Here is a 14,571-nt window from a genome sequence, read left to right on the forward strand (position 1 = left end):
CTTGGCTCGCGCCCCGCCTGTTTCCCTACTGCTCTGCGACCGACCAGTCAGTACGTTCTGAAACCATCACACCCTCACGATCCCAGGGCAGCCTCTGACTGGCTCCCCGCTTCCTTTACATCAGGAAATGCCCATATAGAACAATATGCAGACGTATAGAGAGACATTTCTGTGTGTACATATATATGTATGTGGGTGTATGAACGTGTATAAATGCATACTTATTCATACGCAGACATACTTTATGTGTATAAATATGAGTGCATTTATATATGTGTATATACTGCACATTATATCTCCACATACACACACGTATGTATACATCTAATAAGGAAACACGGATCATGAGGAAAGCCCCCAAAGGTTTCCCAGCGCTCCCCGCCAAACCAGCAGAAGCAGCCCCTGGGTTCATAGCTCAGAGGTTTATGTCGAGGCCGGTTCCAGCCGCAGGGGGTGGGTGTCGCGGGCCCCCCTTGCCCACGGCTGCGGCGAGCGCCCAGCTGCCTGCGGGACCGCGGTGCGGGGCCGGCCGGGGCTGCGTGTGCCTCCCTGCCCCGGACCAGGGCTCTGCAGAAAGCTGCGGGACGCTCCGGCTGAGCGGCTGCGCAGGGAGGGGACAGGAGCGCCCGCGCCAGCTGTGTCCCCGTCTGCGCCTGAGGCCGTGACACATGGGACGACACGCGCGAACGAGGGAGCAGCCGCCCGGGGCCAGCGCGGGGGGAGCCACCCGGGTGTGTAACGCCCCGGCCCAGCGCCGCCCCGGCTCCCCGGCGGCCCGAGCCCTGCGAAGCCGAGGAAGGGCAGCGCGCTGCGCCGGGGGCAGTGCGGAGCCGGGTGGGCACGCTAAGGCCTCTGGAACTGCGCTGGAGATTTACCGTCGTCCCGGCTGTGGTGGCTGGCGCTGCCCTGGCTCCGTGGCTGGCAGCTGGCTCACAGCTGGCTCACAGCTGGCTGCGCAGCGCAGGGCCGTCACCCCGACAGCCGGCTCCGCAGCAGCGCCGCGTCGGTGCTGGGAGGGCTCGTGGCCGGCAGCCGCCGCGCAGCGCAGGGCAGGGCTGAGCCCAGCGCCGCCCCGTGCCGCTGCGCCCTGCCCGGAGCTCCGGGGCACCCGCGGGCTCCCGGCCGGCGCTGGGCGTTTCTGCTCGGCACCCAGCACCGGCTGCGCGGAGCGGTGCCGGTGCTCCCAGCGCTGCAGATACCCTCGGGCATCTGGCCGGGTCCCGGGGGGCCTCCTGCATCCCTGCGTCGGGTACGGCAGCTCTGCGGCGTGGGGGAGCCGGGAGTGGAGAAGTAAAGTTAAGCTGGAAAGACCAGGTGCTGTGTGGGAGATGCTGCTGTAATTTTTGTCGTTGTTTCCCACTACCAAAGTCAACTTTAATTTGCAACAGATTAAATTATTTCTCCCTAAGGCGAGTCTGTTTTGCCTATGATGGTAATTGGCAAGTGATGTCCCTGTCTTTGTCTCAACCCATAAGCTTCTTCATCTTGTTTCCCACCCCTGTCCTGTTGTGGAGAATGTGTGATTCAAGGCATAGATTTATACTCTATGTTATACTTGATTTTAAATGGAACATAATATCTTCGACCAGTGGCCAATCCATGGAATGTAAGAACATGCCACAACTAATAACTAATAGTATTAAGGCTGTATTTTAAGTGGTAGAAGCTATTTGGTTGCTGCTATATTTCAGCCTCAACGTTGCTGATGCCCTTATCACTTTAAAATATGTAGGCATAGAAATAAATACATTTCATGCTTTCTCACTCTTGCTATTCTTACCTTCTTCCTCCACTGATGTTATCATCATGTGAGGTCTAATTTAGATAGTAATCTCAAAAAGCCCTTGTCACTTTACTGTCTATTATGTGTCAGTCCTACACCTGTGGTTCTATATAAATGCTAATAATACATCAATATGCTCATTCTTTATAAGTTCTGTAGGTGGAATTCCATCTGGTTTGTATATGTCAAGTGAGATGTTGGTGTGAAAAGTCCTTGCTGTTCAGAATTTGTGATGGCTTATGAGCAGTTGGGAAATGACAGAAAACAGATCACAGGACTGGACGTGCTTATCATTTGAACAAAGACATCGAGCCATATGCATGACAGTGGCTGTGACTGGTGCATGATACCCAAGTGGTGTAATTCTTCTCTAATCTCTGAAAAGCCTTAGTGAAGTAATTAGGACATTAACCAGTCTTTTCAGCTCTTCCTGAATATTTTCAGCTCAAACTAGTGTATTTAAGGAAGTTTTAATACTTGAAGCATTGCCATGTCTTTCACAAAATGTATCTACTTTGGACTCTTTTGCGGGTGAGTGGTAAGAACTCAGAGCATGGGCAGGCTCCCAGAAAAGCTTTCCTGTCTTTAGTCAGATAACTCATTTCACGATGGGCAGGTCCTCCATTCCAGAAGCATCAGTTTTGGCTTCTGTATGGCTGTGCAGGAACTCACCAGCAGGGAGCAACATGCAGGGCCAGGGTAAGTTTGTACAAAATACGAAGATTCTATGTTTCTATGAAACTATCTTGACTATTCCCTAGGCTGAAGTTCTGTCCTTTCCCATGAGATGCTGATGGATTTGGCTGAATTAGTCTAGGAAAACCTGATCCTAAGAACCTTGTAATCCAAAATGTAAAAAGCTAGAAAATATAGAAAATAATTTTGCAACTATTCCCAGCTGCAAATTGGATGCCTGGAAGTGTCCCCATTGGCTAATCTAAATTGTATCCTGAGCTGCTCTAAGTATTCATCACTTGCCAAGGATTAATGTAACCACAGATTACAAAGGGGAGCAATTCAGAGCTTCCTGGGTAAAGAGAAAACAAGTTTTCCCTTCCTCCATTTCATCTCTTGGCCACTTCCACTGAAACAAATACTGATTGTGGTTAAGCCTAAAACAGGAACTTTGAAAACTGGAAAGTTCTGATACTTAATAGAAATTAACCTTTAAATTAGTATTTATGCATTGCTTGGCGCACAGTCTAGATGCATATTTGTTACAGAGATACACATACAGCTACACACAAACTGTCCTGTGGATTGAGATGAAGAAGTGTTTTATTGCACTCAGAAAATCATCGTCATCTGGAGATTAAGGCTGGTTAGGCAGAACGAGAGCTGAGAGACACAGCAGCCAAGGTCAGCCCTGGGGCTGAGGGCGGGAGGAGGAGGAGGAGAGGGAGGAGGAGGAAAGCAGCTGCTTGCCATCCCTCCTCACATCCCGCAAAGCTGCTGGCCACCGGTGCCCGTATGGCCAGGAGGAAGGCCACCCTCCGCGCATGGCTGGGCTGCCCTGGGCTGCTGGGCTGCTTCTTGCTGGGCTTTCTTGCTGGTGAGTACAGAGACACAGGGGTTCAGCCTGCAGCCTTTGCCCTCTATGGATGCTTATGTGCAACCCCTGTTGCGATTAACTCCCCACCAGGGAGCTTTCACTGCTTTTAGGGATGTTATAAAATATTCATCCTACTGTTTTTCGAAGATGTTCTCTCTAGCAATTTTGGTCTTTAGGGAGTGAGGAATATAATGGCCGTGGGCTTCAGCCCAAGACGAGCCCCGGTGAATTGACAGCATCCCGTAACGGGCAGTCAGCCATTCAAAGAGGAAAGTTTAATAGAAGAAATTGAGACTTACGTGGTTGCAAAATCTCCAGATATTTTTATTTTATTTGTATTTCCTGATTTTTACTGAAGATCTATTTAAATGCATCTATTCAGTTACTATTTTAGAAATTAAGGGCAGAATGTACAGGAGGAGGAGTTTTGACTGACATCCAAGAGTGGAGTTGCTGAATTTTTCATCATGTACCATGAACTTCACTAGAGTATTAGATTATTTAATGCAGTCACTTGCAGCATTTGATTTTAATTCTAAAATTGCATGTCTGCATCTGTGCTTTTTAAACTTCTGTTGTGGCACACACCTAAGGCTAAAGCATGAAGGAAAAACCCATGAGGGTTATTAAATATAAAAAACATTAGTTTGATTTAGGAGATCCCTGAGCTGCAAATTTCTGGTGCCTATGCTATTCTTACACATTTCCCTGAACTTCATCTTTTGGCCATGCTCCAAAACAGGATTCCAGGCAAGATGGACCTTTGGTCTGATCCAGCATCACTGTTACGTTCAGAGTGTTACTAAAGTTGCATTTAAGTCTAACAGGTCATATATATTATGCATATGACAGCATATATACTTGGCTTTATTGTGACAGTTTTCCCAGTTTGGGATTTTCTAGCTCTAATAATGAAAAGAATTGTTGGGGTTTTTTTTTAAGACAAATTTGTATTGTTGATAGACTCCTTTTAGATTTATGGCTACTGAAAAATCTTTAACTTTTTAAAACTGACTGGGGGGTTGGTTAACATTATTCTTTTAATTATTAAAAAGGCTAACCCCACCCTTCCCCAAATCTATAACTATTATAATGCTGTCAGGGTGGCTATTGAATCCGAGATCTTATCTTTGAATATATCTTTAAATATCTTTAAACATATGTATAAATTAAATAAGGGAATTTCATCAAAAGTATCAGCAATATCCTCACACTGCAAGCAGTTATTTGAGAATTTAAACTGTACTTTAAAATAAATGATAGGTGAATCTGCCTTGAAAAGGGGACAGTATTTACAAGAGTTTTAAGGTGTGGTCTTTTAATTATGTCATTCTTTAGGCAATTCAGTCAATGAAGTATACTTTACTTTTCTGCTTCTGTGTTTGAGCCAGAAAATACTGATAGAGGGTGCTTTAAGCCCTGTTCATCTCGTGGTTTTAATGAAACTGTCCTGTACTTCAGGCTGCACATGGGCTCAAATATGTGAGGGCCAGGGTTCTTGCTAAGAAGACAGCTTTTCAAATGTGTTTCAGGATGGTTTACAAAACCAGCTGGAAAAGACCCCAACACTACAGATGTCTATCAAAATGTGAGACAGAAACTTGTGGCTGAAATGAAAGCAGAAAACATCAAGCAATTTCTTCGGTAAGCCCTGTGCATCTTGGTTTTTAAATAATTTTATCAGTCACAAAAGTCAGGAAGTGATAACACCGTCTTCAAGAACACGCCTCTGAAAGCAGAGCTGTTAAAGTGCTTTGAAAGTATTTGGTTTTTACAGAATATCTGGGAGAAGGTGACGGAACACAGCCTGTCTGTTCCCCCACTCCCTGGTTTTTAAGTTAGCTTTTTGGAGTAGTTGTACTGTTAAGTGTACTTCCCTCAAGCTGCATGACTGCCAGTGCTTATCATTCTTTTTTGTTATGATTTTCCATAGTCTTGATTTAATGCAGTGTGTTTGGTTTTTCCTCACAAGGTCTGAAGCTCTAACATCAGATAACTTTGCTTTCTTTCAGACTGAGACGATTTTGCTACAGTCTAATTAGAAAATGAATATATTAAAAATGTAGCATTAAAAATGCTATAGTTTTCATGGCACTAGGTTGCATGTATACTTAGAACTGGTAATTCCTTTGGTGTGGCCCCATTGGATAACGTGCTGTTAATTGGGTGCGTGAGATCCCATTATACCCTGTCTTCTATTTCAGAAGATGAAGGGCTCCGTTCATGCACAGCATGTGCATGTGGTTGGTTAAGTCTTAAATATACTTTTTTGTCTCCTAGTGCATCCATGTGGTTTTTCCAAACTATTTAAGATGCCAGGGATATAGAAATAGCCTCTTTTTTTCCGGTGTATTTTACTAGTAATGAAAAAAATATTATTGTACATATTTATATCTTTTACAGACGAACAAATGTATTCACACAAAAAGTAAACAAATATAACCTCTGGTTAGTAACATGGTATTCAGCATGTAAGCCAGCAGCTGCATCAAAAACATCAAAGGATTACTGACAAATTTGATTCCTGTACATTTATTCTAAAGGTTACATTTCTAACATCAATTAGCTTTTTAAGTTATAGGCCTTATCTTATTTGGTCTTTGTTGCTCTCAGTAGCTTGGAGGGTTCCTGAAGATTATGTTTGAGTAAAAATCTAGGCAACACAGAGATTGACAACAGCATGAAATAGCACTGCAATTATGCTAAAGTTTCTTGGCCATCGGGCATTAATGGTATGTGGTTTGTCTGCTTGCTTAGATGATGGACCAAAGGCATCATACAGGTTTTTTTCCTAGATTCAAATACAAAGCAGGAACTGCAGAAAAATTATATTAATATACTATCCAAACAGTTTGTTAAAAGCATAAAAAAATGTGAACTTGAGAATTTTGGTCCATATTCTTACTTTTTCAGACTACCAAATCTGCTTTTGTCAAGTGGGGAAAACAAACTATGAGTCTCAGAAAATGCACTTGGACCTTAGCATTGAATCATACCTCTGGAAAGGATGAAACTGTTTGGAAGTGAAAAATTGAAAAAAGGCATCCCGTGTTGTTCTGTATATTTTTCCTGATAACACATGTATTATTTAAACTAGAGTACTTAAGGAATTAAGAGGTATTTAAAATGCTCTAGAGCATTAATGTGCGAGAGGAAGACAGGCAACCAGCTTCAGCAAAGGTTGCTTCCAGACGGTGCATACCACCACGGTTTGAAGAGAGGGAAAGACAATAGCACAGGGCTGGAGGTTGTGGTTTGCTTAGAGAATCTAGATGTGTGCCAATCCAGGGGCACAGGTGGGATTGACCTGGGTGTTATGATTGCAAGGCTGCTGTCTATGACAAGTTCTGGTGATTGAAAGAGGTCCTTGGTGACTGAAAAAGGCTGATGTTGTGCCCACCTTTAAGTTCTTCCGTGGGTTGAAAATAGTCAGAAGGGACAGGGTGGAGTAGTACTAATCATGGTATATGGTGCCACTAATTAACGGTAATTAATGGTATCTGATATCCATGGGGCAGACATTCAAAAGTAGCCTGTTGGGAAGTTGAAGCTGGTGCTTAGCACCCAGCTGACTGATCAGCATTCACCATAACTCATTTGTTCTGTGGGCCAAACAAATTGTAGACAGATTTCTGTAGGGTAGCCCAGAGGGTCTGGATATTGTTTCTGACTATTTATCAACATTATATGCTATATCTCATCTGGATGTAAATTTTCTTAATAAGGCTTTTATTATTCAGGCTTCTGATTAAGAAAAAAAAAAGAACATGACTGCAGATAATTTGGCATAATTATATTCAAGTTAAACTTACTAGTACATGTTATGCCAACAATGTACAAGCCCATCATCAGATACCAGAATTATATGGAGGGCTCCTTTCTGAGTGTGTAGCTTTTCTGTATCAATTTCTGCTCCTTGGATACTATTCATATTCTTTTGCTGAATGTCTTTGACACTGATTTTCATTGCTTGTGCATAGATGTGGCTATTCTTGCTATGCAAACAGAAGGGTTCAGCTGAATCATCTTAAGGCCTCAGGAAAGATCCTCTGCTCTGATACATTTTGTGCTTATCCTGATAAATTGACCCTGATAAAGAATCACATCATACAGCTTGGACTTTAATTATAAGACCTTACTGTCTGTGCATGTGGCATGAAGATAAGCTTTGTACACACCGATCCTAGTTTGCTGTTGTGCCTCCCTGCTTGTGCAGCTTACTAGCAATTTTCCGTTTTATTCTAGCTTGTTTACCAAGTTGCCTCACCTCGCAGGAACTGAACAGAATCTTCTTCTTGCCAAGCAAATTCAAGGCCAGTGGAAGGAATTTGGACTGGATTCAGCAGAACTTGTTCATTATGATGTGCTTCTTTCGTACCCAAATGAAAAACAGCCAAACTACATCTCAATAATTGATGATCAAGGGAATGAGGTGATCCTACTTAATGATTAAACTGTATTTACGTAAGACTTCTTTAAAGAAGCAGTACCTTCCTCTGTTTTCCCATCCAGTCACTGCAGCATGTGCTTTATAGCATGAAAAAAATTCAGTGCAAAGGGAACTCATATTTAGAAAAGGTTTTCCTGGCTGTGCAGCAGAAGAGCAGAGTGGCTGCAATCTCAGTGCTTCATACGGTAGAGAGCGGGTGTTTGGAGAGGCTGCAATTAACACCAGTAGGCAGTAAGATGTAAGAATGACCATACTGGCTCAGCTTAAGGATACACCTAGGCCAATATCCAATATTCCATAAACAGCCTTAAGTGGATGCACAGCGGTGTTTAAGAACAAAGAAATGTTTTTAAGGCATGCAATTCTTCCAGTGTCTAGCTGTTTTCAGCTCAGGGCTTCTCTGAGCATGATGTAATTAGGGTTTAAGAATGTTCATTAGACCTCTTTTCCAAGTATTTAACCTGTTAGTGGCCCTCATTAGATCTCTCTTCCAAGTATCTATCCAAACCCTGCTCGAACATCTGTGCAATTTTTGCTTCCACAGTATGCTGAGGTAAAGAATGCCACGCAGATACTACCCATTGTATGAAGCACCTGATCCTGCTGGCTTCCTATGGTGTCTCCTAAGTTAGTGGTGGAAGTAATAACGAACAGTTTGTTTATAATCACCTCCTTCATTTTGTACACCCAGGGGAATAAAGAAGTAGATGTAAAATCTGACAGGGAGCCTGAGAAAGGAGAGGAGATGGGACTGCTAGAGAAGCATTATAGCACATAGGTAGGGATAAAAAGCCCTGGTAGAAACTAAGGAATATGTATGTGCTCGGGGATGACATGATCTTAGAGGTGAAAGAATGGAGAAATTCTTCCAGAAACCCCCAAGTCTCTCAGCTATAATCTCACAAGGTGACAGAGTGGACATGAACCTTGAGGTAATGTGTTACAACAGACTGTGATAAAAGGCAGCATGTTTAACAGGAGTGTAACTAGTAAAGAGGTCAAGGGAATAGTAATAATGCAGGTGGGAGTAATCACAAAAAATACCTGTGATGGCATGGATGAAATAGATGTGTTTTGATCGCCACCACCTCTTGGCAATTTTGAGCTACTTCTTTGCTTAGGTTCAGGCAATGACTGATGAACATCTCTGAATACAGAGTGAAGTCTAAATACAGAGCGATCTGTCTTTCTGTATTCATATCTACATTCTGTTATAAAAAATCAGCTATGCATCTCTAGCTGGTTTTTAGTTTGAACTTACGTGTGCTAGTTAGAACTGTATTTTTTGCTGACAATTTATGGAAACTGGCATATCATTTGCAATAGCCAAGCTTAGTCTACAAACCTGTGCCTGGAGGTAGAGTGTTTAACCAAAGACTTCTGTTCTTTATTGATAGATTTTCAATACATCATTGTCTGAACAACCTCCACAAGGGTATGAAAATGTTACTGATATACTACCACCCTATAATGCTTTTTCAGCACAAGGAGTGCCAGAGGTAAGAAAAAAAAAATTAGGTAAGGTTATTATTAGCTGAAGTCATATTCTGCAAAACACTTGCTGGGGTAGATTGCTCCAACTTCTCAAAATATTTGTTGTAATAGTTTTAATTAACCATTAGTATAAGAGACCACTTAAGGACAGCTAGGCCACATACCGTGTGAAGGTTAGAAGTCTCCTATTACAAAAAAAAGCTTTCTCAGATTTCTAGAACTCTGAATCATATAATAAATGAAAAGTTTTTATCTTTATGGAAAATTCTGGATACATCTCAGATTACTCCACATTACTTGATCATATGGAGAGGGCCTGTTTAAGTCTTAGGTACAAATAGTAATATATAAATAAATTCAGGAGACATTTTGGATTAAGTGCGTATCTTCAAAGGCTACAAAAATCCCTCACTTAATGTGGTAATTCATGATGGAGGAACAAGTCAGGGCGATGTTGCATTCATTGCAGTGTTTGTGTATGCAAGGAATACCACTATTTTTTCACGGGCACAGGAGTTTGTCAGTGTAGCGAAGTATGTTGGTTTAATTTCCAACCCGTTTATAAGGCTGATGTTAAATGCAGGATAATACAGAAATGTCAGCAGTGTGAGCTGCGCTTGCTGTAGAATATTAGGGATATCTTTTGCTATTGTTTTTATGGGCACTGAATTTCATTTGTAGAAATGCAAAACAACAACTATATCATACATAGTGAACAAAACTGTGTATTTCTGAAAGCAGATATTTTGTTTGTTGAATGACCAGCTGCCATGAACTGCTTCTCTTTCCTGTGCAGGCAGATCTCGTGTATGTGAATTATGGCCGTATCGAAGATTTTTTTAAGCTGGAGCGTGACATGGGAATTAACTGCACAGGAAAGATTGTCATTGCCAGATATGGGAAGATCTTCCGAGGAAACAAAGTAAGGATCGTGTTTTATTTTTTCCTCTGTGGATCAGAGACTGCTCCTGGTAGTGCTGGCAGGAGTTAATGGGGGCTGTAAGCTGGAGCACAGGAGCAGAAGGAAGCCTGCAATATATCCGTTGTGACTGCCTTCTAAGAATAACTTCCAAAACAATAAAACCAGATGAATTTATTAATCTCCTGAGCCTGAGATGACTGCAAACTCCTTGGGCAGTTCTTGCAAGAGATTCCTTTAGGGAACTGAGTAGTTTGTAAGGCCAAAGCTTTTAACACTTTGTATCCATAGAACTGCAATATTTGGAAGAAATATTAGTCAAGGAGTCTGATGCAAACAGACTGAGTGACTAACTTTTCTGACATTAGATAACAACTCTGACAAAATTGGTGATAGTGGGACGGTGAGGGTAGTGATCAGTTTTTGTGCCTCAGTTTTATGTCCTGTGCTTTATTTCAGTCTTGTGCTATGAGTAAAGGTGTGACACCAATAACGAACATACTGTGCTTCACTGTGGTTTGTTCTTCTGCTGAGTCTGTGGTCATTTTCACCCTGCCACATACACAGCTTCTAAAGCTATATCCTCATGGGAGTAAATTGCAACATTCAGATTTATTACCACATTAAAAAAGACAAAAAGATAAAAACCCCAAAAAGACATTTCTTAAAGGCAAATAATTTCACAGGTTAAAAATGCCATATTAGCAGGAGCCAAAGGGATCATACTTTATTCAGACCCTGCTGACTACTGTGCCCCAGGAGTAGAGGCTTATCCAAATGGCTGGAACCTTCCAGGTGGAGGAGCCCAGCGTGGAAATGTGTTAAACCTGAATGGAGCTGGGGACCCTTTAACACCAGGTTATCCTGCAAAAGGTGAGTGGAAGATCTGTACCCTGGGCCATCAAGTAATTTATAAACTGGTGCTGAAAATTATTGTGGCACTAGAAAATAATTTATTTTCAGTAAAGATGTAAAGCAAAGAGCTGATTAGAGTTATTTTTAGCAGGAGTTAATTTTCCTATTGCAGACTAAATTCTACCTGTATGTCCTTTCAATCGGTTGCTTTTGAGTTAGGCAGGGAAAGTAAGTGTTTAGGAAAATCTCTTTGTATGATCCCAGCCTTGTAACTTCTAGAAAAGCAGGACATGTAGGTTTACAGACTGTGAAGCAGCAGAAAATGGCAAGAATTTATAGCCATTTTTAAATATCTGTGTTTCCCAAGAGGACCAGTTTAAACTAAATTGTAGTCTACCATCAAAGAGGAGTAACAGCTTTGCTTGAAGGTATGTTTCCTTGTTGACCCTAAATTCCAAGCAGAAAAACAGTTTAAATTTGTCTTTACAGGGAGTAAAATTTCTTTTCTTTTATATATATATATATAAAATATATAAAATAGTAAAAATAACAGTAGCCTGGAGTATTTTGAAACTTGGCACTATGTGCTTGTCTTCTGCTTGTAGGCATCCTGAACTCAGTCTGAACTAAGATGCCTACCAGTCCTGTCTGCTGATGGGATGGGGATACAGGGGTGCTTCTGGAAAGCTTACTGGTTTGTGTGATGGTTTTTGGGTGCGTAAGACAACAACCTACTGAAAAAAGCCAGCATAGATTGCGTGTGTCTGACCCAACAGGTTCAGAGGGACACTAACTGTCTTCAACATAGGTAAATGCATCTGTGGATGTCTTCTGCAGCTTGCCAGCAGGCTGCACAGGGGCCGTCTTCACCTCACACACCAGCTCGGTTTTCTCACAGTCAGCTTTGAGGAGCTGTAATAATATGGATGGACAACAAATCTAGCCTTGCATCAAAAGTGGGGACTTCTCTTACACAGCTGGGCAGATGCACTATTGGGTTAGTTGTTCTGTCATTACATTTTGGTTTCCTAGAAGCAGTATCTAAGAAATGATGTAAGAATTAAAAAAAACGATGCATGCTTGTGGCTACTGTGTGGCTGCACTCTTCAAAAGTATTTCCAGTTTGGTGAAAGGTGCTAAGAGCACTACAAACTTGATGTTTTGTTCTGGTTTCTCAGAGTATGCTTTCAGGTATAAAGTTAATGAAGGTGTAGGGATTCCCAAAATCCCAGTTCATCCCATTGGATATCATGACGCAGAAGTATTATTACGGTGAGTATACATCAGTCCTCTTCACCAGAAGTCAGTATTCACAAACGTGCAGCAAAACTTTTTGTACTAAGATGGCAAAATCCATGCTGTTACTTGTACTTATTGTTCTTTTATAGTAGCATGTGCTTCAGAAAATGTGGAAAATTCAAAGCAATATGTTTCTAGCATATGTTTTTAAGAAGTTTGTAAACTCATCTTGGTTTAGGTGCAGTAATCATTAAGGGAATTTAAGTTTTAGCCTACTGGTCAACTCCATTTGTCTTGGTTTTCACTTGGCAGTGCAATGGGAGGACCCGCAGCTCCAGACAGCAGCTGGAAGGGAAGTCTCAATGTGTCTTATAACATTGGGCCAGGATTTGCAGACAACCCTTCTACAAGGTCCGTTTTAACACTTGCCTATGTATAAAATATTGGGGAGTGGGGTGGAAATCTCAACAAGAAAAAGACTGTGAAACAATGCATCTAGAGATATTCTGGAGAAATTCACTTCCTTCTGAGTGGGAAACACCTGGTGATAATTATTAGAATTTAAAAATAAATTATCAAAACTATGGGTTTTTTTCAGTGTTCCCAGTGTCAATAGCTAGAGAGATTCAGAGGGTGTAGGTCCAGCCCTGACATCCCAACTTTAAATCTTACTTTTGTTTCACTGGTCCTTTTTTAAAAGGCTATATAGAATTAAGTAGGCATTTTTTAATGCTGTTGAATTAACACAAAACTCCCTCCTCACTTCAAGTTTGTTTTTTCTTTTCTGTTTCTGATGACCAAGGGAATAGGACAACCAGCTTGTACCGGTCCAACAGGGAAGGACTGACAATTCAGTAGTTCTTTCGGATATATGTTTCCCTTAAAAAAAAAAAAAAAGAAAAAAAAAAAAAAGGGGAAAGTTCCACTGGAAGCCTCCCAGGGTTTGTATGAACTTAGAGCTTTGAAGTGTAGCAATTATTTGGGAGTTCATTAACTGTGCCCCAAAGCTGGCAGGCCCCATGGTTGAAAGCAATAACAGGATAGAAGAGCCCAAGGCACATACATCTTGCTAATTTGTTTGGGAGGAACTATCCTTTGACCAGCTCAACCAGTTTGTTCACGGTTTACGTTTTTTCAGCTCTAACAGAGAAATACAGCTTTCCAAGTCTTCAGAACTAAGAGTTGCTCTCCGGCAGACCAAGCTGCATTACAATTGCATTTGGTGATCAGGGACTGTCATAGCGTACTTCCTTTTTTATAACTGATAAGCTACAGTACATAAAGCTAAAGATCACTTTTCTATCACTTTTTCACATAAAAATACTTTCCGTTTACATGAGATACTATTCTGTGAGGACTGGTAGTGGACCACAACGAACAGTGTGTAAAAATGTTGTATCATTATCACTGCTCCGCCTCCCGCAAAATGAGAGTATGTCTGATATACAATTTTATCATTTTTCTGCTCTGCTTTAACACTAGCTGAAAATGAATAAAGTAGGAATAAATAAATAAGAAAGCATATTTGACATAATTAAGGTGCTGTTTGGAATGTCTTGAAGAGCAACAGTGAGAAAAGAAACAATATGATTCATCCACAAAATATATCCATGGGAAATATTTCTGAATGCACTTTTTAACATCTTCCCACTTGATAGAGTAACAGTTTTTGTAAATGTGGGCTAATCCTACATACACTTCTTTCTCAGAGTAGCTCCATATCAAAATGAACCTTCTGAGTCTAGTTAGAAAGTCACTTGCACATGGAAAGTGTGCAAGTATATGCATACTCAAGGCACCAGTGTCAGTTATTTTCTGGGCAAAAATCCAGTAGCTGTCCTGAAGTAGGTTTGGATTTTGACAACTATGCAGATTTGCTGCTGAAAAGATAACTTCAAATGTGAAACGCTTGAGGTTTTGCCAAACACACAAAAAAGCATTGCTTGATGCTTTGTTTCTTCTGCGGGTTAAGAGGGGCTGAATACTACATTATTTTTAACTCTTCTAATACATGAATTTCCTTCCTTTTGATAAAATTTCACAAGCAGATTTTACTGGGGGTGGGGTGGGGGGGTGGAGTATGTGTGCAGCAGGGTAGGGATGGAAGATTGACAGATCCTGGTCACTTAGATCTGCTGTCCTAAACAGAGATTTCAGTTTATTCCTGTGTGAATATTTCTAATGACCTTCTCTCCAACTCTATCTTATGACATGGAATTATTCTGGAAACCAGAGTGTATTCTTTGTAAAAAAAATGTGTATCCAGCATTATAATTTTG

General features: G+C 41.4%; 1 protein-coding gene across 2 annotated transcripts in view; it reads left to right on the top strand.

The window, feature by feature from the left end:
• Positions 1 to 933: 933 nt before the first annotated feature.
• LOC308059548 (N-acetylated-alpha-linked acidic dipeptidase 2-like) overlaps positions 934 to 14,571 on the top strand; it is a 35,810-nt gene continuing 22,172 nt past the window's right edge. For both annotated transcript variants that reach the window (XM_080377056.1, XM_080377057.1), the window contains exons 1-8: positions 934 to 3,335; positions 4,868 to 4,979; positions 7,581 to 7,767; positions 9,183 to 9,284; positions 10,076 to 10,201; positions 10,885 to 11,071; positions 12,232 to 12,325; positions 12,605 to 12,703. In XM_080377056.1, coding sequence (XP_080233182.1) covers positions 3,254 to 3,335; positions 4,868 to 4,979; positions 7,581 to 7,767; positions 9,183 to 9,284; positions 10,076 to 10,201; positions 10,885 to 11,071; positions 12,232 to 12,325; positions 12,605 to 12,703 — 989 coding nt within the window. In that variant the 5' untranslated portion in view covers positions 934 to 3,253. The remainder of the gene's footprint in view (positions 3,336 to 4,867; positions 4,980 to 7,580; positions 7,768 to 9,182; positions 9,285 to 10,075; positions 10,202 to 10,884; positions 11,072 to 12,231; positions 12,326 to 12,604; positions 12,704 to 14,571) is intronic.

The sequence above is a fragment of the Falco punctatus genome, assembly GCF_963210335.1.
Source record: "Falco punctatus genome assembly, chromosome: 2".
NCBI classification, from domain to species: Eukaryota; Metazoa; Chordata; class Aves; order Falconiformes; family Falconidae; genus Falco; species Falco punctatus.